At 57.9% G+C, this 24,281-nt stretch overlaps 12 protein-coding genes across 12 annotated transcripts; 6 read left to right on the top strand and 6 right to left on the bottom strand.

Moving 5' to 3' along the window:
* Positions 1–275: 275 nt before the first annotated feature.
* PSEUBRA_000042 (Proline dehydrogenase) lies at positions 276–2,300 on the top strand (the record flags this gene model as incomplete). The annotated part of the gene is made up of 1 exon (XM_016435671.2): positions 276–2,300. One exon carries the CDS (start codon positions 276–278, stop codon positions 2,298–2,300), a length of 2,025 nt encoding a protein of 674 aa, XP_016294658.2.
* A 720-nt stretch (positions 2,301–3,020) lies between these two features.
* On the top strand, positions 3,021–3,843 carry PSEUBRA_000041 (uncharacterized protein; the record flags this gene model as incomplete). The annotated part of the gene is made up of 4 exons (XM_016435669.1): positions 3,021–3,249; positions 3,336–3,360; positions 3,451–3,606; positions 3,684–3,843. The coding sequence occupies 4 exons, from the start codon at positions 3,021–3,023 to the stop codon at positions 3,841–3,843; spliced, it is 570 nt and encodes a 189-aa protein (XP_016294657.1).
* Positions 3,844–4,003: 160 nt separating this feature from the next.
* On the bottom strand, positions 4,004–5,002 carry PSEUBRA_000040 (Inositol oxygenase; the record flags this gene model as incomplete). The annotated part of the gene is made up of 1 exon (XM_016435647.1): positions 4,004–5,002. One exon carries the CDS (start codon positions 5,000–5,002, stop codon positions 4,004–4,006), a length of 999 nt encoding a protein of 332 aa, XP_016294656.1.
* Positions 5,003–7,275: 2,273 nt separating this feature from the next.
* PSEUBRA_000039 (uncharacterized protein) lies at positions 7,276–7,992 on the top strand (the record flags this gene model as incomplete). The annotated part of the gene is made up of 1 exon (XM_059464371.1): positions 7,276–7,992. One exon carries the CDS (start codon positions 7,276–7,278, stop codon positions 7,990–7,992), a length of 717 nt encoding a protein of 238 aa, XP_059321019.1.
* Positions 7,993–8,222: 230 nt separating this feature from the next.
* PSEUBRA_000038 (TPMT family) lies at positions 8,223–9,092 on the bottom strand (the record flags this gene model as incomplete). Its single annotated transcript, XM_016435648.1, has 2 exons — positions 8,223–8,648; positions 8,733–9,092. The coding sequence occupies 2 exons, from the start codon at positions 9,090–9,092 to the stop codon at positions 8,223–8,225; spliced, it is 786 nt and encodes a 261-aa protein (XP_016294655.1).
* A 995-nt stretch (positions 9,093–10,087) lies between these two features.
* PSEUBRA_000037 (General substrate transporter) lies at positions 10,088–11,683 on the bottom strand (the record flags this gene model as incomplete). Its single annotated transcript, XM_016435646.1, has 1 exon — positions 10,088–11,683. One exon carries the CDS (start codon positions 11,681–11,683, stop codon positions 10,088–10,090), a length of 1,596 nt encoding a protein of 531 aa, XP_016294654.1.
* Positions 11,684–15,480: 3,797 nt separating this feature from the next.
* On the top strand, positions 15,481–16,089 carry PSEUBRA_000036 (uncharacterized protein; the record flags this gene model as incomplete). The annotated part of the gene is made up of 1 exon (XM_016435676.1): positions 15,481–16,089. The coding sequence occupies one exon, from the start codon at positions 15,481–15,483 to the stop codon at positions 16,087–16,089; it is 609 nt and encodes a 202-aa protein (XP_016294653.1).
* Positions 16,090–16,423: 334 nt separating this feature from the next.
* Positions 16,424–17,866, top strand: PSEUBRA_000035 (Protein phosphatase methylesterase, eukaryotic; the record flags this gene model as incomplete). Its single annotated transcript, XM_016435674.2, has 1 exon — positions 16,424–17,866. The coding sequence occupies one exon, from the start codon at positions 16,424–16,426 to the stop codon at positions 17,864–17,866; it is 1,443 nt and encodes a 480-aa protein (XP_016294652.2).
* Positions 17,867–17,915: 49 nt separating this feature from the next.
* Positions 17,916–18,701, bottom strand: PSEUBRA_000034 (uncharacterized protein; the record flags this gene model as incomplete). The annotated part of the gene is made up of 1 exon (XM_059464364.1): positions 17,916–18,701. One exon carries the CDS (start codon positions 18,699–18,701, stop codon positions 17,916–17,918), a length of 786 nt encoding a protein of 261 aa, XP_059321018.1.
* A 1,006-nt stretch (positions 18,702–19,707) lies between these two features.
* Positions 19,708–20,910, bottom strand: PSEUBRA_000033 (Alpha/beta hydrolase fold-3; the record flags this gene model as incomplete). The annotated part of the gene is made up of 1 exon (XM_059464361.1): positions 19,708–20,910. The coding sequence occupies one exon, from the start codon at positions 20,908–20,910 to the stop codon at positions 19,708–19,710; it is 1,203 nt and encodes a 400-aa protein (XP_059320934.1).
* Positions 20,911–21,435: 525 nt separating this feature from the next.
* PSEUBRA_000032 (Squalene/phytoene synthase) lies at positions 21,436–22,590 on the top strand (the record flags this gene model as incomplete). Its single annotated transcript, XM_059464360.1, has 1 exon — positions 21,436–22,590. One exon carries the CDS (start codon positions 21,436–21,438, stop codon positions 22,588–22,590), a length of 1,155 nt encoding a protein of 384 aa, XP_059320933.1.
* Positions 22,591–22,821: 231 nt separating this feature from the next.
* PSEUBRA_000031 (Protein-tyrosine phosphatase-like, PTPLA) lies at positions 22,822–23,685 on the bottom strand (the record flags this gene model as incomplete). The annotated part of the gene is made up of 1 exon (XM_016435644.1): positions 22,822–23,685. One exon carries the CDS (start codon positions 23,683–23,685, stop codon positions 22,822–22,824), a length of 864 nt encoding a protein of 287 aa, XP_016294649.1.
* Between the last annotated feature and the right edge of the window lie 596 nt (positions 23,686–24,281).

Genomic DNA, 24,281 nt, shown 5'->3' with positions numbered 1-24,281 from the left:
TCTCGAGTATCACTGTGGATTCCGGCGGGGAGGCTCATGCATGCATCCCTCCCTATCCAATGACAATCGACCCTCGCTATCTTTGAACTTACCCTCTACCATCTCTCTTCCCCTCCTGCGTTGTTTCCCTCCTGCCCCTTATCTTGGTCGTGGTTCCTGATTCTCTGTCGTGGTCGCTTCACTGTCTGCTTGCTCGACGTCTTCGCGCCTCCTCTCACGACCTGGTCCACAAAGACAGACATCGTCAACGGACGCCATCACACGCTAGCGAGGGAATGACGCCAAAGCACCGTGTTGCTTCATCTCTTACACGAACAACCGCAAGGCGCTTCGGTCCTCAAGGCAGCTGGACGAGCGGCTTGGCGTCGTCGAGAGCTTCTAGTCAGCAATGGTCCACTAGCGCTGCCTTGGCTGGCAGGCGATGGGCTTCTCAGCAGGCTCAGTTCGTCTTCCTTCGCGCACGAAACACGAATGGCTCTCACTACGGCGTCTACGCCCTTCGTGCAGCTCTTGGTGCCACTGCTCTTGCGGCTGTGACGCTCTCCTTGACCGACCCTGTCCATCTGGACGCTCCAGACTCCGCTCAGACCAAGTCGATCGCGCAAGCTCATCGCGAAGATGTGCAGCGTGAAGACGAATCCCATCGACCCTATCGCCCGCTTCGTGCGCAGCCAGTATCGATGCTGCTCACCAACTACGCCGTCTTCACGCTTTGTTCCTTCGGCTCCCTGGCCAAAGTGGGGCCGCAGCTCATCGAGTGGAGCTCCAACACCTCGTTGCCTTTCGTTTGGACCGTCACCGAGTATGTCATCCGCCGGACCTTCTTCCGTCAATTCATCAGCGATGACACCGCTGAGGGCTCACTGCCTCTGCTCTCGTCCCTCTCTCGCGACAATCTCGGCGCCATGCTCAACTTTTCGGTCGAAGTAACTCATGATGGCAAGCCTGCCAAGGGATCCGACAACGCAAAAGCACACCACTCGGCGGTTCACCGCCCTTTCGTCGACGAGCTCTTGCACAGCATCGACGTATCGGCCAAGCTCGCTGCTCTTCCTGCTTCTCACGGCGTTGCTGACAGCGATCAAGCTGCCGAGCTAGCTGTGCGACCCGACCGATCTGGAAGCACCTTTGTCGCTATCAAGCTTTCGGGCTTGCTGTACGACTCATCGGTGCTTGAGCGGGCTTCTGCTGCCATTGTGCCTAGGGAATGGTTCAGCGCTCCGCCCGAACCCCTCCCTCCGCTCAGCATCAACGGCATGGGTCCTTGCGGAGGGCTCGCCATCCCTGTCGCCGCCCTGACCCCGAAGGATGTCGACGCGCTCAAGCAGCTTTGGGAGGCTCTCCGCGAGGTCACAGAGCGGGCCAAACAGCACGGCAGTGTCCGTCTCGCCATCGATGCAGAATACAGCTGGTATCAGCCCGCCATCGATGCCATGTACGAGGCCATCGCTGCCGAATACAATCGCCCCACCTCGGCCTCTCGCGACGCTCCCCAGGGCAGTGTCACGGGTCCCCTCGTCTACAATACCTTCCAAGCATACCTTCGTCGCACCCCATCGCACCTCGCCGCCTCCTTCGAACGCGCCAAGCTCAACGGATACACGCTCGGTGTCAAGCTTGTCCGAGGCGCCTATGTCGATCAAGAGAATCGCATCTGGTCCGACAAGATTGTCGACACACCTCCTGTTCCCGGCAAGGGTGCCGATGCTCCTGCCTATGAAGGGTGGGGCAGCCCTGTCTGGCCCAACAAGGATCTCACCGATCGATGCTACGACGGCTGTGCCATCCGTCTTGTCCAGGAGGTCCATCAAGATCTCGTACGCACCGCCAAGAAGGGTTCGCAGCCGACACTCGCCGTCGTCTTTGCCAGCCACAATACCCAATCGTCGCTCAAGGTGATCCGCGAGATGGTGCGGCTGGGTATGGCCAAGCCTGCACCAGCACTCTGGCAGGCCACCAAGAACGCAAGCCCTGGCACGAGCGAAGTGGCGCTACTCCAGCGTGTACCTCTAGTCGACCTGCAGCTGCAAGAGTCGGTACGGGGCCGCATCTTTTTCGCCCAGCTTTACGGCATGGCTTCGGTGCTCACCGCGCGTATACAGGCTGCCTTCGACCCCAACTCGGGCGGCGTTGGCCCGCATATGGTGCTCAAGTATATTCCATACGGTCCTCTGGAGCTGACGTTGCCGTATCTGATCCGCCGTGCTCTTGAGAACGGCGACATTATGACCGGTGGCGCTGCCGCTGAGAAGGCGCTTGTGTGGGACGAGCTGATGCACCGCATCGGCCTGCGTCGCTGATACACTGGCTCGCCTAACTGATTCCAACCGAGCCAACAGTCTCGGCTCCTCCTCTCCCCTCGCATCTTCAGGAGCTTCTTGTCTCGTCGACATACATTCGTCCTCGCGACCACTCCCAAGTCCTTTTGATACTATAACCCAGTTTCCCCAACCTCAGAGATACCCGGCACGGCGCCTTGCCATTAACACCAGGCGCGCATACATACCCACGGCATGACGTCTTGCCCTTAACACCAGACGTACTCTCCATCTCAGCATTTTTCTCCGTCCCCTCGTATCCGCATGCATTGTTTCCCCTTGTACAACTGGCTTCTCCTACGCATTCTCGCATCTTGTACAAATCACGGTCGGTCGAGCCGCTTAACACATCGACATGTCACGCTTCTCGTAATGGTATCTCTTGATGACTCGTAGTCCGTTCCCGTGTTTGACTGAGTGTACGAGCTGTACGGTCCGTCCAGCGTGACCATTGTGTGCGCAGCATACGACGATGGCAGGGGGTCATTATCGCAGCCTCGATTTCTTCTTTTCTTTTGTGACGTTAAGAACCCACTTTTTGCAGAGGCAGCCGTTCTTAGCGATTTTCACAAGCGCGCAGATCGGTTGAAAACGCACAGACGAAATGCCTCCACTACCGCACTGTGCATATCCCCTGCAGAACGTGGTCATCTTTCCGACCATCTTGCCACCATCTCCTCAGCGTATTCGATAGATCTCAAGATGGAGGACCCAGTCAGCGAGATCCGCGGCGTCGTCAAAGGCCTTGTCGCCGCCAGAAATGCATCCGAACAGAAGTACTGCATGCAGAGGTACTTTGCGCCCGACGCTTCGTTCGACCATGTCCTCTGCACCGTCAGCTCCGGTCCCAACTCGAGGGATAACGGCGTTCTCCCCATCTACCAGTGGCTGCGTACGATTTCGCGATCGGATATCGAGGTCTACCATGTCGGTGAGTGTTGTTGGCGAGCAGGAGTGTTTCTCTCGCAGACAGAAGCTGACCCTGTTGCATCTATCGCTCCATTCGCTCCATCGCAGGCTTCGACCAGCAGACGAGCAAGCTGTAAGTCGACTTCGAGGCGGCGCAAAGGTCCATTCTAAACACGAATCTGATTGCTGACATCCTCTCGCTCCGTCAACTTCAACCACACAGCTTCATCGAGGCAGTCCAAACGCTGCGCCCGAACTTCCCCATCATCCGCGACGTTGTTGCCAAGGACGCACGCATCTTTGTCGCCCTCCAGCTGCAGCGTGGTGCCGACGGCAAGTTTTACGTCAAGAGTCAGGAGGACCTCTATGCACCCCAAGTGTAAGTCTGATCCCCACCTTTGCGCAAGCCAACCACGTTTGACCACTAACGCTTTTTCCTTGATGCTACTTCGCCAGACTGCCATTCGGCATCATCCCAGGGGGCGAGACGGCCACCATGCTCGTCAAAAAGATCGCCGCACTCAACTGCATCCTCTTCGTCGCCGTGATTCAAATGCTCTTCGGCTACTGGAAGCCCGGTCGCGATCCGCTAGGCTCGCATCTCAAGCGCAAGTAGATTTCGCCTCACAAATTGCAACCACAAGAATCTTCCACATACGAACACACGCGGCGTGATTTGGAAGTAACGATGAGAATTGGGACAATGCTATCTATGGTAATGCAGATGGAGCACGGGGTATAGTTCGACAAAAACGAATGCGAGGGATGAAGACGGATTACCACTGGATTTTACGGTCTTTGCCGCCGAAGTACTTCTCGATGAGACCTTCGTAGTAGGGCCTAAGCTCGGTGGCATCGGGCGGGGAGTCGGACTTGCTGTACAGATCGTACGGGTTGAAAGCGAGGACGTTCTCAAGGGCCTGGTCGTCCTCAGGAGCGCAGAGGTGACGGTACGCTCCCTCGCGGTGCCACGGGTAGAAGCTGTGGTATCGGATCATATCCAACGCCGCCTGCGGGAGCGTCGACTCGCGCTTGGCAATCTCGTACAGGTACTCGTCGTGGCCAAAGCTGAGCATGACATTCTTCAACCCGCAGTTGGGCTGGTAGATGCCGTACTCGGTGTTGTACCTCGCATCGTGGGTGTCTGGGTTGGCCTCGAAGGTGTGGGGGTAGACGGTGCCCTGAGGGGCGCAGCCGACGACAAAGGTGTCGCCAACGACGTCCCACTGGCCATCGGCGCCGAAGAAGCACAGCAGCTTGCCGAGGTCGTGGATGAGACCCGTGAGCTGCATCCAATCCGGCTTGCCGTCGCGCCTCATCGCTTCCGCCGTCTGAAGCAGGTGCTGGATCTGACTCAACGACGTGTCCGGGTCCGACTCGTCGACGAGCGTGTCGAGCTTCTCAATCGCCTCCCACACGGTCATGCTCGCATGGTGGTTCTTAAGGAAGCGTTCACGCGCCGCGATGTTGAAGGCGACCGTCTGCTTAGTGTGTTGGGTGAGGTAGAAGGTCTTTACGTGGTCGAGAGCGTCTTCGTAGCGACGAAAGTCGGCTTTGTCCTTCTCAGAGTCGAAGCGCGAGCCTTCGGTGCGCCACGCTTCGTCGGATTCGTCAGAGGGCTGTGCTGCGGAAGGGTGGGTGCCTCGGTAGACGTTGACTTCGTCGACCAGGTCCGAGATGGCGTCCATGGCAGTGCCTTTGGCGACGATGGACGACGGGGTCTTGGCGACCGGTGTGGAGGCCAAGACGACGGGGTCGACTGCGATAGGTGCCATTGTGTGAGAGTATGCTATGCTGTGGATGGGTCGAGAGATGGTAGAGGTGACAATCTGTGGGGAACGGAGTCGATGGGGAAACCAAAGTCCGGGGTCATATATCTGGTCTTCACTCCTCCTTGTAGAGGGTGGATCACATGTCAAGGCACTATAGGAAGAGGGGAGAGCTTAGCGGGTCTCATCCCGGGCAGAGGACGGCGTACAAAAGTTTTGCTTCATCATCGCAACAACGTCAACAGGAGATGGCCGGTGAATTCGGCAGCCACTCGGTGCAATGACAAGACGCATCGGTGGCTGAACGGGAAGTAGAAGCTCGTGATCAGCATCAGGGGTCTTCGCTCCAGGGGCGATGGAAGGTATAGGTCGCCAAGGGGCACCTGTCACACGGGCTGTGGACGCCGCCGAAGCACCGACGTGGGTCAAAAACCCAAGGAATCGGTGCTAGACGGTAGGAGTGGGTGGTGAGCCCACCGGTCAACCTCAGTTCCCACATCCATCAGCTCACACACCTCGGCTCAGCACAATGACAGCGCCGCAGGCACAACAGGGACGGGACAGAGGGACGCATGAGCCTGACCCGCACAACAGCCAATGGACAAGAGGAACGAAAGCTTAAAAGGGAGAACGGCCTGTCGTCGGTCCGTTCGAAAGGTCAATTGACCGATGAACAGCTCGCCGTGCCCAGACCGACGCGGTCACCAAACGGCTTTTCAGGCCTGAGCTCGCCGTCTCGACGCCGACGCGCCGAGCTGACCTCTGGAGAAATTTGGGTCTAACAAAGGCAAATTTTTCGGCGCTCCTTGCAAGCTCCGTTCAGGCCCGGCCTCCCGGCGGATGATCACAACGTCAGCCCCCAGCATCAGTCTAGTCACACTTGACCAGAGCGTGACAATGAGAAGAGATCGTCTGCTCTTTGTGTCGAGTCTGTGGGTGGAGCCAATTTGACGAACGAGCAACTTAAAGTGTTAGATTCTTATGGAAAGTGCAAAAAGAGTGGTAGCGTTGGCGCCAGGCCTGCCAGAGACGGCGCCCAACAAGTTCGGTGCCAACGCTCACCCTCGCCACAGTCGCGATGCTGCAGGCTGGCTTTGTTCTACACAAATCGTACGAGTCGGGCAAGATGCATAGCCTGCGATCATGAGCGAAGCCATGCTTGCCTGACCTTTCTCCAAAGGCTAGGGTGGGTCTGTCCAGTCTCTACCAGCCCTTCGTCCGCCTGCGCAGTGTGCGCACGACCTGCTCCACGACCATCGATTCCGCCCAACCCACTGCCTTGGATGCGCACGTTCGTGGAGGTGATAAGAATACTCATCCACTGAACAATAAGGATCACTCGCCAGCACAGCTCAACAAGCGACCTGGATTGATTCAACCGGTTTCGCGCAAGAGGCTCAGAGGTGGGTCGACGCCGTCGAGCAAGATTGGGTTGTCAAACTCCAACCCTCGTGCGCACCAGTCAGCCCCACGGACAGGCATGGGGCCAATGACGAGCGTCCAGCCTTCTGCGCAATGGCACGAGGCAAGGTTTTCATGCGACGCCGAATGAAATTTGGCGCTGGAAAGCAGCGGAAATAAGCTCATACGCGTGTCGATGAAACTTGGTTCGCTCTACTTCATATGCAAGCTTCCGAGAATCTCATCTGCGAGCCGAGCGCAGCCATTGATCCCATGCTGTCTGCGACGTCGCTGAGATGCAGACGATGGGTCTTGCTTTCCTGCGTGTTCCAACAGAGTGGTACGCGCAGGTTTCGCGCAAGCAGATGCAAGCTTTGTGCGGGTCACAGCTGCGCTGCTCAACGACGACCATCGCTCTCCTGCCTAGATTCCTGCGCAGAGGTGTTGGTGCTGTCTTCATCTGCACAGTATCGACCTTACTTGACGTGCGCTAACGATGCAAGGCTATCAGAGGGCATGCTGCTCAGCGCACACCTATCACGAAAGACGTCGCGTCTCTTCTACCCCTCTGCGATGAGATAAAAGGAGGGTGAGCTGCTCTTCCCCCCTACCTTCGCCATCCCTTCAAGCTCTCCGTCCCTTTTTCAGAAAGTTGGTCCTACGTCCTTGGTGCTGGTCACTGGTCGCTCGATCTCCTCTGCTTTTACCTCAAGCTCAGCTAACCCCTACCCTGCAAGCTTTTACCAGATCATCAGTGTCAAGCTTCATCGTTTTCGTCATCATCATCAGCCTCGCGACCCTTCTTGAGGCAGCTCGTTGCCTCAATCAACCTCTAGTGAGCGAGTTGATCTCCTCTCCCATCTCTTCTCTTCCGGAGCATGTCACACGACAGCGACTCGGACCCAGCCCCCTTCCAATTTGACGACTTCCTCGTCGACGACATGAACGACATTCCCTCTCCCCCACTATCGCCCGCCCAAAGCAGCTCCAGCGAGATCGACCCGGACAACTCGCTCGACAATCCTCCGCCGCACATCTTCGGTACGATCCCCGAATCCTTCATCCGCTACTACAACCACACGTACAAGGTTGTCTATCCCGAGTGCTGTTCGCCCGCCAGCCTTGCACCTTGGCAGGGACTCAACACGACCGACGACCGGGACATTGACGAGCTCTTTTCGCGCTTCATCCACTTTCTCACGTGGTCGCTGCAGAAGTTCTGGAGCCACGAGAACCGCGGCTTTGAGCCGGTGACGGCGGGGATGATGGAGGATTGGATGGATGTATGCTTTGCGCGCACGCGTCACGAGCTTCGATGCGACGGCCAGAGCGTCACGCTGCTCGTCGTCGACGATGTGTGGACCAACTTCAAGTGTCTCTACCGTCGACTGGATGATTGGGTCCAGCAGACGATCAACGAGCACGGGCTGGAGAGAAGCCCCCGCCCCGATCCCAGCGAAGATGGCTCGATTCATAGCCAGGAAGGCTCGATCCACTCGGGCAACGCCTCCGACGACTCGGGTTACGTCACCCAGGACTTTGACGACAACCCTGTGCCTTTTCCCCTCTTCCCCGACAGCAACGACGAAGATTAGACAAAGCTTCGTACGAGCGGCGACATGCTTCGCCTACCCGTCAGCTCCGATTCGCGAAAAGATCCCTATGTAAACGCTCTGTAAACCTCACCTCCTGCTACACCACCAATACCTGTACTTCTGTCCTCCTCACGTCACCGCTAATTCAATCTTGCCGCTCGAAACAATTGTATGAAGTGTCGACAGTTGCATGAGGTGCCGTTCCGGTGTGAGACGAGACGCAATCGAGCCTACAAGCGACGCCAGACCATGATGCGCTCGACATCTGGCCTCGTGCCCTCGCCCTTGGGCTTCAGCTCAGCGAGCTCCTTCCATGCTTCCTTTCCATCCTCCTTTTTCTGCCCTCCCAGCAGCTCCCGGACGAGTTCAGGCGAGATGCTGAACGGTGGGCCACCCGGTCGGTCTCCGTGGATGGGAAATACCAGCGCGATAAGCACGCCATCCGTGCCGACTAGTCGGGTGTACGTCTCCGCCCAGCTCGTCCGCAGACTCGGCGGGATGGCGCACAGGAACGTGTAGTCGTATGCGAGGCTTGCTGCGCCTGGCTTAGCGAGTGCTGATACGGCGGATTGAGCAGTGGCAAGGGTGAAGAAGTCTGCCTCGGCAAAGGTGATCTTGCTCTTGAGGTCGGCAGAGAGGTTCTGATCCTCGAGCCACTGTTGACGCGATCAGAAGCAATGTTCAGAGAGTGTCAGTGAGGCAACTCGAGAGAAACGTGGGCGAGCTGATCTAGTCATTACCTTGTTCGCAGCTGTGACAGCACTGGAGCTGATATCGACGCCGTAGCTCTTCAAGCCTCGCTCGGCAAACACCTTGGCATCGTAGCCCCTTCCGCAGCCTGCTACAACGGCCGTTCCGCTGCTGGGGATCGCCTGTGATACGGGCACCTTCTGCCCGGTCCCATCCTCTACTAGCGCATCCCCATCGTGTGCGCCGGCGATCAGCGCCACCAGTGCCGGCTGTGCCCGGTTCGCATCCCAAGGAGTCGTAGCATCAACCCACGCCTTGTCCCACGCTTTCGGGTCGTTGGGCACTTCCGACGCCGCGAACAGCTTGCGCAGGTTCTGCACTTGTTCGTTGCCGGCGAGTGGGTCGACCATGGCTGACAGGAGGCTGGAGTGACGAGCGATGAGATGCGGTGGGAAAGTGGAGCGAGATGAGAGGCGAAAGAGCGATCGCGTGTAGACAAGGGACATATATGGAAGGTGGTGGTGGGCGGTCGAGGTGAAGGTTGGACCCTGACGTCTGACGTCGACCTTTAATGCCGAGACTGGTTATTGCCGAAAGTCCGGCATGCGATGCTCAATTGACAGCGACGAATCCGCTGCTCGATGCTGCTGTGCGGTCAATCGCACGACGAGGATTCCTTAATGCGGACCTTTGTCGCAATCTGTTGCTCGTCCTCCAGTCCAGTGTCAGTCGGCGCCGGCGCGCACTGCTGCTGATGGCTCAGACGTTGCTCGGGTGCTTGGGATGGCTGTCGAGCGGCTGCGGCCGAGCTGGACGTCCACATTCACACCCTTTGGACCTTGTCTGATGCTTCTTGGCTTTGCACGCGAATCCGTCTCATTCTCATTGCATCTAGTCGAGAGAGCGACCCCCATCGTTGAGCATGGGCATCGTTGCGAGCGTATACCATGTCTGTGCGAGGCCCGAAAAAATGCGGGGTGCAGGGAACGGGAAGATCTTACACTCGGGAAAATCGAAATCGCGCGACTCGCCGGAGATCGGGCGCAGTTTGACATTTCCGCCACCACGCCTGATGGTCCCCCTCGTCGTCGTAGGAGCCGACCCACCTCGATCGCATCCCTCGACTCCCGTCAGTCATCGCAAAGGCAGACATAGGAGGCATGGGAGAAGCACAGGCGAAGACAGGCAGTCGCAATGAGATCAGCAATGAAACTGAATTTGACATAAGACCCAATTAGCAGACGTGATGCGTGAAAGAGAAGACCGCGCGAAGGCGGGGTAGGATATACATATGGATGGTGTGTCCAAAGAGGAAAACTTTTCGTGACTACCTGTCAGGCGTGTGACAGGAGAGGTCTAGAAGATACAAGCAGGCGAGGGAATGCAGCAATAGAGCAGCGCGCGCTTACTGGACACCAGCGGCGGCAGCGAGCTCCTTGCGGTCCTCCTCGTCGGCGTCGTAGCCGTTGGTCTCGGGGACGAAGAGGATGGTGACGATGGCACCGAGGACCGAAACACCGAAGAAGATCCAGAAGACACCGGTGGTGCCGAGGTGGGTCTTGTTGGCAAGGTACGAGAAGAAGAGCGATGAGAGAATGGCACCGCACTTGCCGCAGGCGGCACAGAAACCGTGAGCCGTCGCGCGAACTCGGGTCGGGAACGCCTCGGCGGGCACGATGAAGGTAGTGGCGTTCGCGCCGAAGTTGAAGAAGAGCTGAAGGAAGACGAAGACGACGAAGAAGGGGCCGGTCTTGTGCTTGAGGGTGTTGAAGGTGCCGGCGAGGATACCGAGGAAGAGGGCGTTCATGGTGAAACCGAGAATCTGGATGGGCTTTCGGCCGACAATGTCGACGGTGAACATGGTGAAGAAGTAGCCGGGCAGGAAACCAGCAACGGTGATGATGAGGTTACCCGTGGCGGTCTTCATGAGCTTGGACCAAGTGTTGCCGGTGGTGAAGCCGATGACCTGGAGGATGGAGCCCTGGTTGAGGTTGATACCGTAGAAGGTGATGTCGACGAGGAACCAGGTGGCGGCGCATCCGAAGAGCTTCTTGGCGTTCTTCCACTTGGAGAAGTACTCGATGAACTCGTTCTTGGGCTTGCCGATCGACTTGAACGACATGCCGACAGCGGTGTTGTCGATGGGGGTCATGGCACCGCCGAGCTTCTCGTCCTTGAGGTCCTCGTCGTCCGAGTTGGAGCGGTTGAGCTGGCTGTTGTGTCCCTTGGCAATGAGCTCGGGGTCGTCCTGCAGCTTACGGGCCTGGGTGAATCGGGTGGACTCGACAAGGGTGAGACGGAAGTAAAGCACAATGAAGGCGGGGACCAGGGTGAGACCCTGGAGGATACGCCAAGCACCGGAGAGCTTGTGCACATCGCCGCGCTCGACGTAGTGGCGGTAGCCAGCAATGACGATGACACCAAAGATACCACCGACGAGGTTACCCCAGCCCTGGTTGGAGAAGATCCAGCCGAGCATGAAACCACGGTTGCGGAGCGAAGATCGGTCCGAGACAATGGTGGCCGACATGGGGTAGTCGCCGCCAATGCCGATACCCATGATGAAACGGAAGACAGCGAGCCAGATGGTGATGCCGTGGCCGCCGATCGAGTCGGGGGCCGAGATCTGGAGGATGACAGCGACAATGACAATGAAGAGCTCCTTGCCGTAGACGGCAGATCGGCCGAACATGTCACCGCAGAAACCGAAGAAGAGCTGGCCGACAATGTTACCGATGTTGGCGGCAGCCTTGAGCACACCGCCCTCAAGACCCCAGTCGATGTTCTTGGTGCCACGGGGGTAATAGGCGACGAGGATGATCGAGTAGATGAGGTTGATGATGAACAAGTCCCAGGCGTCCATGAGGAAACCGACACCGGCGATCATGAGAAGCTTGGCCTCGGACCACGAGACGGCGAAGCGGCTCTTCTTCTCGTCCCTCTCAACGAGGGCCAGGCCGGCGTCGCCGGACCAGGCGTCCATGTCCTTACCGAAAGCCATTGTGAGTAGACTTTGTGGTATGTGTTTGGTGAAGGGGGAAAGGGGTGGGCTGATAGGTTGTGGTTGGTGGTTCGTAGAGAAGGGAAGACTAAACAGAGAAGGTCCGACCTGATATAGGATTGGGCGAAGCAGGTGGCTACATGAAGCGGGCAGTCCCTGGGCGTAGCGGAGCGTATTGTATGATAGCCAGGGAAATGGACACTCGGCTGCTCAGTGGGGACTCTTTTTTTCTTCTCAGTCGGGCTGCACGGTCGATGAAGATGCGCCTTGGCCCGAGGCCAATCCTCGTTTGTGCGCTGAGGTGGGGGGAGGGACAGCGCAAGGAGTTCCTGCAGATGCACGGATGGACTCTGAGACGGACTCGGATTTGAAACGAGGCTGCCCACATCGCACTCGCGCACAAACGAGACGGCGTTGAATGAACACGTTTCCTCGAGAGGTCGATAGGCCGTCGGTGAAAGCTGGGTGCCGCTTTGGGTCGGTGGCCGCTTTGCCGTTGGCAGGGGCTGAACCGGTGGGGAGGCAAAGGAGCGCGAAACGAAACGTAAAATTCCGATAATCGCTCTGGCGCCTGTGCCATGCAGCAGAGAAACTTTTCTCCAAATCTAGACTCAGACAGGCCATCTCGCCTAGAAACTTTCTGACGGCCAACTTGACGGTCTCTTCTGCTGTGGCACAAGCAGCCTCGCTCTCTCTTTCAGAGCATCGAGAAGAAGTTGCCTCGCCTTCTGGGATTCGCGCTGCTTTGCGGCCTCGATGTGGCTTGATCATCGCACCGTCCGCTTCCCTTTGCGTTGCAGCCGAAGAAACCATTTACATGCGGTCGTGCCTGCAGGTGGTTGCTCATTGTGTGATTGTTTCAGGGTTCAGCCCCAGGTCTTGTTCATGCCTTAACTTAACGACGAATGAGGAACGAGCGTCGCATCCACCGCAATCGATTGGACGCAGGTCACCCGCCTGGGATACAACTGGCAAGCACCGTCGTGGTCGAAGCACGTCAGCTCGCGCAGATCTAGGCCTCTCGCTTCGTATAAACGGCGGCAATTCGCTGGCCGCGGTATCACACGAGCTCGGGCGGTACGGGCGGCGTCAAGCGGCGGCAACACCAACCGCGGACACACGGGAAGAACAAGGCTCAGAACGTGTACAAAGCTCGCCGGGGAGCGTTAGGAGTCGAACGATGCTGATGGCTGCGGTGTTCTGTTTTTCAGGAGAGGTAGAATGGAAGGCCTGCTTAGCGAGCACGTTCTTGGCAAAGCTTTGTGCGGAGAATTGTGGTCCGTCTGTGCGGGCTGCAAGGGGGGCGGCCACACATCTGGCATCAAATTGGTGGGTGAGAGAGGGGTGCTGCAGACGATGTGCATGCATAGCCAGGTCTGGGTGTCGACAGTCCAAACCTCGACTTTTGATTCATGCAAAGTGTCCACGTTCTTCGAGATGCATGTCGAGAAATCTGCACTCCGCATTCACGTTCCTTCAGAGCGCATTTTGATTGGTCGAGCAGCAAGCGAACCTGTCAATTAGCGAAGATCAAATTCACCGTCAAACCCGGTCCATGCTTAAACTCTAACATCTTCGCTGATTTTGCCACCCTCCTCCTCACTCGGGGTCTTCGCCTCCCGCTCAAGAGTCGAGCCGAGGATGCTTCTGCCTCGCTTGACACGATAACGACGGTACGCTGAATGGCTATGCTGCCCAAGCGAGGCCAACAAGCTTCGGTCCGCAAACACGGCGCGGTGGGCCGACCAAAAAAGACCGCTGCAGTCTGCAAGCAAGACTACTTGGCGAAGCTTTGTTTCTGCAGAAGCGAGTCAAGACAGAGCTCATCCGACTGGATTTTGGGTTCAGTCTGCCGGTCAACTTGTCGCGAATCGTTTCATCCGCCGTGTCATAGGCTCGGATTGGTGAAGACTGACGGCCCGACACGTAGCCGCACAGCGCTCAACGGCCTTGTCGGACGAGCTCCGCAATGCAGGACGTGGCGCTCGGTGACAACGGATTGGACAGCATGGAGCCGCGAGCAAACAGAAGCATCGGCCACGGGAAGTTCGAATTTGATTTTAGATGGAAGAAGGCACGGTCGGAAGCGTTGGCTTGTGCAACCGTCGTCCGGATGCACCCAGAATCTAACGTACCTCGCGTCGAGAAGGACGTCGATGTTGATGGCGCCTGCTTCCCGTCCCCCTCGCTTCGACGCTCTGGTCGTCTTCTAGATCTCGGACGAAGCGTCAAGCTTCTGTCCGACGGACGGACTCGGCTGCTCGACTGTGAAGACCGCGAGGACTTTCAGTCAAGGCAATCGAACCATGTCGTCGGGATAGGTTAGACAGGGGTGCTCGCCGTTAAGGCGGGCTTTGTCAAAGATTTGCGCTGCATCAGCACATATTCCGACAGCCAACGAACGAACGTGTCGCAAGGCGAGGCGCTGAGGGTCGGGCTAGGCCTGTCACGAGAAACGCCGGTCAAGATGCTAGTGCGGCCTGAGAGGGCAAAGTTCGAAAATGCCCGGCGGAGAAACCCAGGCGAACCTCGGGCCGCTCAACCACCGCTCCAACGGGTGGTACTGTACCTGCATCAGATGTTTGTTCGTTCCCTTTTCGGAAAGCATCTGGCCCACGCAACAATAGCATGACACACGCGCAACCATTGCCCCGTTGCGATGTAACATCACGGCGGCCGAAGACCATCCTTCGGACAAATCGCATAGCGGCCAGAGCCGGCGCATGACCACAAGGAGCACTACCCGCTCTCTTCCGACCGCCTCGAGAATCCCGATCGGTTGACTCGCCTCGTCGTTGCTGATCCAAGCCCATCTTCAGCGGGGCAAGTTTGTACTGACGTGACAATGACTGCGATGACGGCGACAGTGGCGACGTGTTGAGACGCTCGCGAGTCAATCTAACGCCTGGGTTCGCCGAGCACGCCCAATTCTTGGTCTCGTCACTACGTACGTTGAAGATCGCTGTCTTGGCCGTGGCCCTCGGAAGCGATACGGCGACGTCGATTGCACGCGAAATGTGGGGCTCATTGTTCTTCACTGACAATTGGCTGATTGCCCGTTATGCGCTAGTGAGCCAAAGGCCAGCCGAGCGCCTCCATCGTGGTAGCGTCGCACAGGCGAGAGCACGGATTGATGCGTTACCGCATAAGCCATACCATCCGGCGATGGGGTCTCGGCAATTCAGGTTGAGCACGTTCACCTAGCACACACGCAAAAAGGCAAGCGGCTTCCGTAGCTTAGCACATGTACAGAATTCTTCGCCGATCGCAGTCTGGGCTCTGGGGTTCGCTGAGACACCGGATCCCTCCCTTTCCTCCACTTCACCTTAAGGGGAGACGTCGCGGCGATAAGGACTTGTCGGGACAACAGTGCTTCCAGCCTTTCGCCGTAGCTGGCCGTCAATTGTTTGCGGCGTTTCAGAAGCTGCCCAGTAACCGAGGATCATACGCGCCTTCAACGTGCGCTCAGAATGCTTTCACAACTTGGTCGTCGTCATATCTACCGTCATTGTCACTTCGTCTCCAGTACACTTGGGCGCCACGGCCATGTTGGCTGCACGAGCCATCGCATCTTCAAGTGTGACGGCCGTGGGCGACAACATGGTGATGCCGATCGGGTGATCACCAATCAGATCGGGAGGATCGTCGTAGAAAACTTCGGATCCCGGAGCTTTGTTTTTGCTCGACGATGACAAGCCTCGCATGGCTATGACGTGGAGGCTCGAGCGTCAAGGGTCCTCAGTGCACACAAAGAGCGCCGCTCATCCTCGTCGTCGCCCACCATCATATACCGCAGCATGCCTTCAGCAAACGCAAGACAGCGCAACAAGCGGGCGCTGGAGTCGACGGGAGGCGTCTCGCGTGCTCCCGCTGGCAAGGGCAAGGCCAAAGGACGAGGAGCGGGAGAGCCGTATAAGCTGCAGTCGCTGCTCTACATTTTGCTGGCGACGACGATACTGCTCGTGGCATACCAGCTAGCACGCTTCTACTACCGGGGTCATGTCGCTCTCTCACCGCTCTCGGCATGGACGAAGACCAAATACGGCGCTCACGACCGTGCCAACCAAGTGGTAGACAACGGAAGGACAAAATTCAACAAGCTCGCCCCCGAAGGAGCCATACCTGGAGCGCCAGCCCTCGTACCCGGCCAGGAAGCTACAGACTCGCTCGATGAGCTGCGAAAGAAGCTCGGACTCGAGGGCGAACTCGAATCGCAATTCGACGAGGACGGCAATCTCGATCTGGCGACCATCCAGAGGATGCTCGACATCCTGTACAAGCCAGCGAGGGATGGCGTCAAGGGTGCAGCACGTGCTGCAGGTCATGTGCTCGAGGCCATGACCGAGGACGAGGTCGCTGTGGATGCCGCTGATGCCGCCGAAGTTGCCGACGAAGCTACACCGTAGTCGATCCGTCCTTCACCAGAGTCTCACGGAACGTTTCATGTACGCATCACCTGTAGAACGAAGTTGTTCGAGCCGTCTAAAGCAAGTCATACAACCAAGTAGCCTTCCCTTGCGTCGATGTCACTTGTCACAACATTGTAGCGCTTTGAGATAAGCTAGGACGGGCAGGCACCAGGATGAATGCCAAGCGGCTGCGCAGCACGAAAATTAAGACTCTGACTGAAATTCTGTCCCAACCTTCCAACTTGGCCTCCACAGCTCGGCGTTTAGGCCAACTCGAGACCCTGACGATCTTCTCATCACTCTTCCACATTGGCAATGACCGGCATACAGCATGTCCGACCTACAGCGATCCTTCCTCAAAAGCAAGCTCAGCAAGCTTCCGCCAGTACCGCCGTTCTCTGAGGCCGATGAGACAGACGACTTTCCGGAGCTTGGACCGATAGGCGCACATGCCTCCACGTCAAGGACACCTGATGCAAGCACGCCGTCGATAGCGCTTTCACAGCGCGTCCGGCGGAGACAGCAAGCGGAAGACTTCTCCCCTCGCTCAGCAGAAGGCTTTTTCGAGCAGGCGCTGGAAGTCGATGTCGCACTCAGCACAGGATCGGCTTCTTTCCGCACGTACTACACCCCACCGAGACCGAAGAAGGCACCGCAGCAGCCAGTTCGCAGCTCTTTCCGCCCTTCGATCACGGCACCAGCATCGCTACACAATCTCGATATCAATGTCAACACTCCATCATTACCGACGCTCAAGCCAGGTGTCGGACTTCCCAACGATGATGCCGATGCCGACGAGGAAGATCATCCCGCAACATCCTCAGCGCAAACCTCTCCTAATCCAGGAACGCTCTTCGTCTTTCATCACGGGGCAGGCTTCTCCGCCCTGTCATATGCTCTGGTCGCGGCAGAAATCACAAAGTCGAGCGGGGGCGAAGTTGGCGTTCTGGCATACGACTGTCGCGGCCACGGCCGAACGCGCATGCACAATGTACCCACGAACCCGCTGGACATGTCGATCGACGTCCTCTCATCCGACCTCCTCGCGTTGCTGTCGACACTGTATCCCAAGGTGGAGGAGATGCCGTCGCTCGTGCTGGTGGGACACTCGATGGGCGGATCGGTGGTCGTCTCTGCTGCGCACGCGCTGTCGGCCCAAGGTTTCAATCGTATTGCCGGCGTAGCGGTACTGGATGTTGTGGAGGGCACAGCGATGGATGCGCTCAGCGTGATGCGCAGTGTCGTGCTAGGCCATCCGAGCGGGTTTGCGTCGGTGGAGGACGCCATTTGGTGGCATGTCGATAGCAAGACAATCGCCAACCTCGAAAGCGCACGGATCAGTGTGCCGCCGCTTATCGAAACCAATCCTGCATTCGTTCCCTCCGAGTCCTCGACAGCGCCCGACGAAGAACCGCAGGAGGTCCTCGACGAGCCCGTCACCGCCCCTTCCAGCGCGGCACAGCACGCCTACAAATGGCGCGCGGACCTCCTGGCGACAGAACCCTTCTGGCCGAGCTGGTTCCGCGGCCTCTCATCCCGCTTCCTCACCGTCCGCACCGCCCGTCTGCTGCTTCTCGCCGGCACCGACAGGTTGGATCGCGAACTCATGATCGGCCAGATGCAGGGCAAGTACCAACTCGAGGTGATTGCTGACGTCGGACACTCGTTGCAGGAAGATGCGCCTCAGCGGACTGCTCAGATTTTGCTCGACTTTTGGAGGAGAAACGAACGCATCAGTCTACTGGTCCGGGTCAAGAAGGTGGGCGAGGCATAGGAGGGGAATGCAAATGACATTGAAAGAAAATGATTACGTGAAGTGAAGACTAGGCACCGGATCGAGAAAGACGGTCTGCGTAGGCGAGCATGAGGGCGACGCGATCGCGTTGAAGTGGGTCGAGAGGGGCATCGTTTGCGTTGCCGCTGCCTCCGCTGTTGGAGGCGATGACGCGCCGCATGATTCGCTCCGCTTCGTCGCGCTTGGACTCGCAGAGTGCGGCGATGGGGCTCTGCTCAGCCTCTTCTTCTCCTCCGAGTCGAAAGGCGAACTCTCCAGGGGCGTTGAGCCCAGCGCTCTCGATGAGCGCGCGCAAGCGTGCCGTGACCTCGCTTGGCTGCCGCGTGAACAGAGGGCCATCGCCAACGCCGACGAACCGCGTGTGGTCAGACTCGAGGAACTCGTCCACCGATCCTACGGGCAGATGCTCGCCGTTCTCCGTCACAGTCCGCAGCGCACCTCGGCGGATGAGGAGCTTGATGAGCCCGGGCACCATATCAAATGTCACCTCCTCGTCGGTCGTCGCAGCGGGGCACAACACGGTTCTGCCCCCGGGCTGCATCGATGTACCTTCCTCGACGTGAATGATGGCGTAGCACGTCCGACCTAGCCTTGGTCCCGGATCGCGAAAGATGGCCACGTCGCACATTTTGACAAAGTGCGGGCTGCCAGAAAGGGCGAGCGAGTAACCGGGTCCCTTGGACTCGAGGAGCAGCCACTGGACGTAGACGAGCAACTCGAGGGAGGAGGCATCGTCCCGGGCGAGGTGCGTAGCGAGGGCGCGAAGAATCAGCGCAGTCTCGCGCTTGCCGAAGAAGACCGTGGGTGGCGTCATGGCGAGAATGGCCGATGATCTGCGAGGATTGTGCAGTGAGGCCAAAAAAAACCCAGTTGGCGAGGAGGGTTGTGGTGGTGGCGGTGGTGGCGGTGCCGGTGATGGGGGTTGTGGTAAGAACGGAACGATTGAGGCGAACATTGACCAGGCTTTATAGGTTCTCAGGCTGCGATGACTGTCGCTATGCCAGGGAATGCCTGGCCAACCCTTGTCAGCGATGCGCAGCGACAATGACCAGCATCGGAGCTGTTCCCTCCGCGCCTCAAAGCACACCCACATCGAGCTGAATCTGGCCTTGTTGCTGAGGCTATAAAACTGGCAAGGTCAAAGGGCTCTCGAGCAGCACAGACAATCTTGCCAGCGAAAGCTTTGCCAAACTTTGTTTGTGTTGCGCAGCGACGATGACTGACAAAGGCGTTCTTCACTCAGCGCTGCCACACCGAGCTCAATCTTGTTCTCCTCGTTGAGCAGCCCGAAGGACAAGGCAGACCGTTCGAACTGCGCAGACGTTCTTGCCAGCGAATGCTTGGCTAAACCTTGTTAGCGATGCGCAGCGAGGATGGCTAACAAGAGGCTTCCAACCAGCGTCTCGTCACATATCACCGTCGAGCCAAATCTGCTTTTTGCTGAGAAGACTCGAAAGACCACCAAGATCAGAGAGCTTTCGAGCTGCGCAGACCGTCTCGAATGCCAGCGAACGCTCGACCTAATCTTGTTCACGCGATGCTGCGCAGCGACAACGACCAACAAAGGCTTTTCCTTGAACCTCGAAGCACACCCACATCGAGCTTAATTTGGTTCTCGCTGGGAAGACTGGAAAGACCGCCAAGATCAGAAAGCTTTTGAGCTGCGCAGACGGTCTTGCCAACGACAGCTTGGCCAAACCTTGCTTGCGATGCGCAGCGACGATGACTGACAAAGGGCTTCTCACCAGCCTCTCGTCACACTCCCACATTGAGCACAATCTAGAGCATTGCATGCGAGAAGAGGGGTATCAAATCGTCATCTACATCCTGGGACTCCTGATTGGTCTACTCAGCGAGTCGCGACCGACCACACTGGCTGCAGTATTGAAGCTATTCAACGAGCGAGCGTCTCCGTGTCCATCCGATATCCCAACGCTCCGCCTTTTGCCGATCGTCGTCCGACTCTGCTGATTGTGGTTGTGATCGAGCGTCTCTTCCCCGTCATCGTCCTGTGCGTCATAATTGGCGGTTGCAAAGGCATCCCTGATGCGTTGAACCGTCAACGCGTACGCCTCGTCCTTGAGCCTGGCCGGTTCCGAACCCTTTTTGGTCATCTTATCCCAGTTGTGACCTTGACCGGGCGCCTCCCAGTGGGTGATTGAGCCTTTGAACTTGGACGTGTTGAGGAGCTTGTCTGCGAGCTTTCGGCCTTCCCTCGCCAAACTATCTTGTTCTGCCGTGATGATCGTGACGCTGAGCGGGTAGGAACCCGGATCGGCGTACAACGGCGAGATCAAGGGCTGCTTACGATCCTTCACCGTCTCAATGGGCACGTAGCAGTGGTAGAGAATCTTGCGGAGCCACGGGGGCAGCTTTCCTCCTGCTGCGCCCTTCATGGGCCCCAACTGCGGTTTTGCGTACGGATCCTCGTCGAGATTGGTCGAAGGGTAAAAGGCAACGACTGCCTGGACGCCGCCATGCACCTCAGCGCGTGTCGAGCCGATGAGCGCCAGGTTGCCGCCCGAACTGAATCCGACGAGGGCGACACGATTCGCGTCCCAGTCCCACTCCTTGTGGCCAGTGGCACCCTGTAGACTCTGCCTGCGGTTCTCTCGGGCGAAATGCTTGGCGAACTGGATGGCCGAATCGACATCCTCGACGGCGGCGGGCCACGGGTTCTCGGGTGCATGCGAGTAGTCGACGTCGATGACAATGGCGGGCAGCGTACGAGCAGCATAGGAGCAGAAGCGCGAATCATCGCCGTGCGTGTGGAAGCAGAAGCCGGAGCCGTGGAAGTTGATGACGATGGGCAGCGATGTATCGGTGGGGGAGCCTGATGGCCAGTAGATGTCCGTCTTGAGACGACGTCGCTGCTCCTTGCGTGTGATCTTGCCCGGTACGAAGGGGGATGGGATGTAGGTGGTGACGTTGGGTTTGGGTGCGGGCGACTGCTTGGGTGTGATGAGTGGGGTTGCGAGTGGCAGGATGGCGCGTATCGCCTTGATGATGAGTGCGTCCAGCATGATCCGTTTCCGCTCCTCCGAGTTGGTGTGGTTGAGCCGCAGGATGGAGGCAAGAAGGATGATGGTTGGTAAAGCAGCCCTCTCACGACTCTTCTTGGCAAGACAGGCGGGCCCGGAAGGAGTCCGAAAAGTCGGTGACACAGATTGCAGCGTACGCAGGGTCTGCCGTGCTACTCAGTCACCCTTGTGCAGCACAGAACACACGGGGATGGAACCGGGCCATTTTTAAGGTGTTTCTGGCGGTACCTCAGCCGCGTGAGAGAGAGAGCAAGCGAGGATCTGCGAAATGATGAAATCATCTCATTGTCCGAGGCTCCCTGAAAGGTGGCCGGCGCCTTGCCGGCTGCATCGGGAGATTTCACCTCCACCAGAAAGGGTCCCAAAAAGGCGCATTTTCTCGACCTTCTTTTTTGCGAGAAGGAAATGATTTTGGAAAAAGTGTTGGTCATCAAGTTGCAGTTGGCTGAGCGTAGACCATCACCTCCTCGTCAACCTCCTCTCGATCTCGATTGACATTCCGAGATCATGGCGACAACAAGCAGATGCTCAGCTACCGTGCTGAGAACTTCGGTAAGGCCATCACAGAGCATCGCAGCTGGCCGCGTCACAACAACACGATCTTCATCTCGAGCTGGGACATCGGAGCCACGGAGGACCATCTCGACCAGTAGCACAGCATTGCGGCCTGATCCTTCCAGCGCAGGCCCATGGGCATCCAGGACCGCTCCACCGGCATCCACACAGCTCTCGCCGCTCCAGTCGCCACACGCATACCTTCTCGACGAGCTAGCGAAACGTGACCACCCGTCCTACCTCGCCCACCACTTCTATCCGAAACACCTCCAGACGCACTTTGCCGCCATCCGCACATTCAACGTTGAGATCGCCGGGCTGAAAGACACTGTCTCCAATGAGTTGCTCGGCCGTATGCGCATGGGTTGGTGGAGGGACGCCGTCCAAGGAGCCTATCAGAACCGTCCCGCAAAGCACCCCGTAGTTCTCGCACTCCGGGACGCCTTCCAGGACCCCGCGGTCCGCTCGAACCCCGCTGGCGGTCTCATGCTCGACCACTTTCTGCGCATCATCGACGTTCGCGAAGCCGACCTCTCGGACGACTTCGCCGCGCCTTCGCTTGAATCGCTCGAGTCGTATGCGGAGAGCACCAGTTCTCGCCTGCACTACCTCTCGCTCAACCTGCTCGGCGTTCGAAGCGATGCCGTTGACGAGCTCTTCTCCCACCTCGGCAAGGTCTCAGGTCTCAGTCTCGCCATCTCCAGCATACCCTACCACTCACATCCTCCACCGCATATGCGGAACTCGATCACAAAGGGCGCACGCAAGCTCGTCCTCCCCCGCGAGTTCGTGCACCAACACAACGTCGTGGAGGAAGACGTCTTTCGCAATGGACCCAACGCGAATGGTTTCCGCGACGCCGTCTTTGCCCTTGCAACAAGGGCGAACGACTACCTCATCACAGCTCGGAAGATTGTCAACGACGAGTTCGGCGGCAAGGTGCCTCAGGCGGTCGTGCCGACACTGGTCGGGATCGTACCGGCCAGATCGTACTTAGAGAGGTTGGAGAAGGCCGATTTCAATCCCTACGACGCCTCCTTGCAGAGCGGAAAGCATTGGAAGCTGCCTTGGGATATGTGGAGAACCAGTCGCAAACGCACCATCTGACGGTCAAATGAAACATTAGCATTGCTTCTCCTTGCGCTACTACTACATGTGGTGCAGTTCTTGCTGCGGTGGTACAGGATGCGAGCAGACGCCTGCCGTCTGCTGAGGGTGTGCGAATCTCGCTTTTTGAAGATGGTTGCGGATGAGACGGAACTACAGCGACGACCTTGACGGGTCGTCTTGTGGTGCGAGCCTTGGTAATTCACCGAACGTCATCCGCTGCGACGTTATCTACTGCGACTTCTTGCTGTCGATGATCTGTTTTTGCAGCTTGTCGCCCCAGAAGCCCGTGCCGATGACCTTGCGACGCTGCTTCATCATGTACGTGTACATGACGTAAAGACCGGGCCACCAGATGACGAACAGACCGGCATAGATGTAAGCACGCAGGTCCCAAGCACCCGGGTTGTTGAACGGAAGGCTCTTGGGAAGCGTCGCGAGGATGCACATGGCTTCCGAACCGGCACCGATGGGGTAGAGGACGAAGAAGGTGGTGTAGCGAGCCCAGAGCATGGCGGGCCCTTCCTGCTGGAGGAGCTGGTTGGCGTAGAAGGGATAGCGGATGCATTCGGTGATGGCCCATGCGAGCACCATGGAAGCGTAGAAGGGGCTGGTCCACGCCTGCGAGAATCGCTCGCTGACACCCCACACCATGAACAGACGCGAGGCGACCTGGATGGCGGTGGTGATGACGGGACTCCTCACCCATCCGATAGCAGCATGAACGACCTCGAGAATGGCAAGCGACTGAACGAGAGCGACGACGGAGCCGACAAAGGTGTGCGAGTTGGCAGCGCGCTCGAGCAGCCTGGCAATGGGCTCGGGGAAGAGGTGCGAGTAGGTCTTGACGATACCGATCTTGGCGAGACGGAAGCGAGCCAGGAGATCAGCAGCGGCTCGAACGGGCGGCGAGAAGGGCTGGGGGCCGAGCGCCAGGTGCTTGACCAGCGTCGAAAGGACGATGACCCATCCGAAGAACGAGAGGAAGTTGAAGAAGATCAAGTAGTACTTGATGGGAGGGGGAGGGCCGCGCTTGACAGGCTTGGCAGGGGTCGAGACCTGCTTGCTCCCCTTTGAGGATGCTTTGGGCGGCATGATGGGCGATGCTTTCCAAGGCGAGGAAAGAGATGGTGGCGGAAGGGAAGGACGAAACAGCGAACGACAGTGCGGATGTGTGTGTGATGTGGAAGGCTGAGCTTTGGGTCGACGCACGGATCTCTTTCCCGATTTGGCGTTAGCGATTAAAATCACGCATGTTAGAGGGGATCAGCATTGGTAGGAAAAAAGGAACTCGCAGCCAAAGAAAGTTCAGCGAACTCTTGGAATTTCTACGGCAGCAGCTCTGTTTTGTTGACGGCTTGGCTCTGACGTAGGGCTTTCACTTGTACACTGCTCACAACAGCGGAGGCTGAAAGAGCGGAGACGCCGCCTAAGTTTCACGAAAAGTTTGGGTGTGGATTTGCAACTGTGCCGGTTGCAAGCCCTCGACGCTCTCTTATCGACGGCAAGTCGACCTACAATCCCGGCACAGAGTGGATCAGCAGTCCTACTGCGTCCTCGTCTCGTCTCAATAGGAGAGGCTGTCATCGCGGCTCCCCACGTTTCTCCGCGGTTCACCTACGTTTGAGGGTCGAACGCTGCCTGGCTCACTCATTGGATCGACACCATTCACTCCTTCTCCACCACCAGCG

The sequence above is a fragment of the Kalmanozyma brasiliensis genome (genome assembly GCF_000497045.1).
Source record: "Kalmanozyma brasiliensis GHG001 unplaced genomic scaffold PSEUBRA_SCAF1, whole genome shotgun sequence".
NCBI lineage: Eukaryota > Fungi > Basidiomycota > Ustilaginomycetes > Ustilaginales > Kalmanozyma > Kalmanozyma brasiliensis.
The sequence above is the reverse complement of the archived record's forward strand: the minus strand, read 5'-3'. Positions and strand labels throughout refer to the sequence as shown.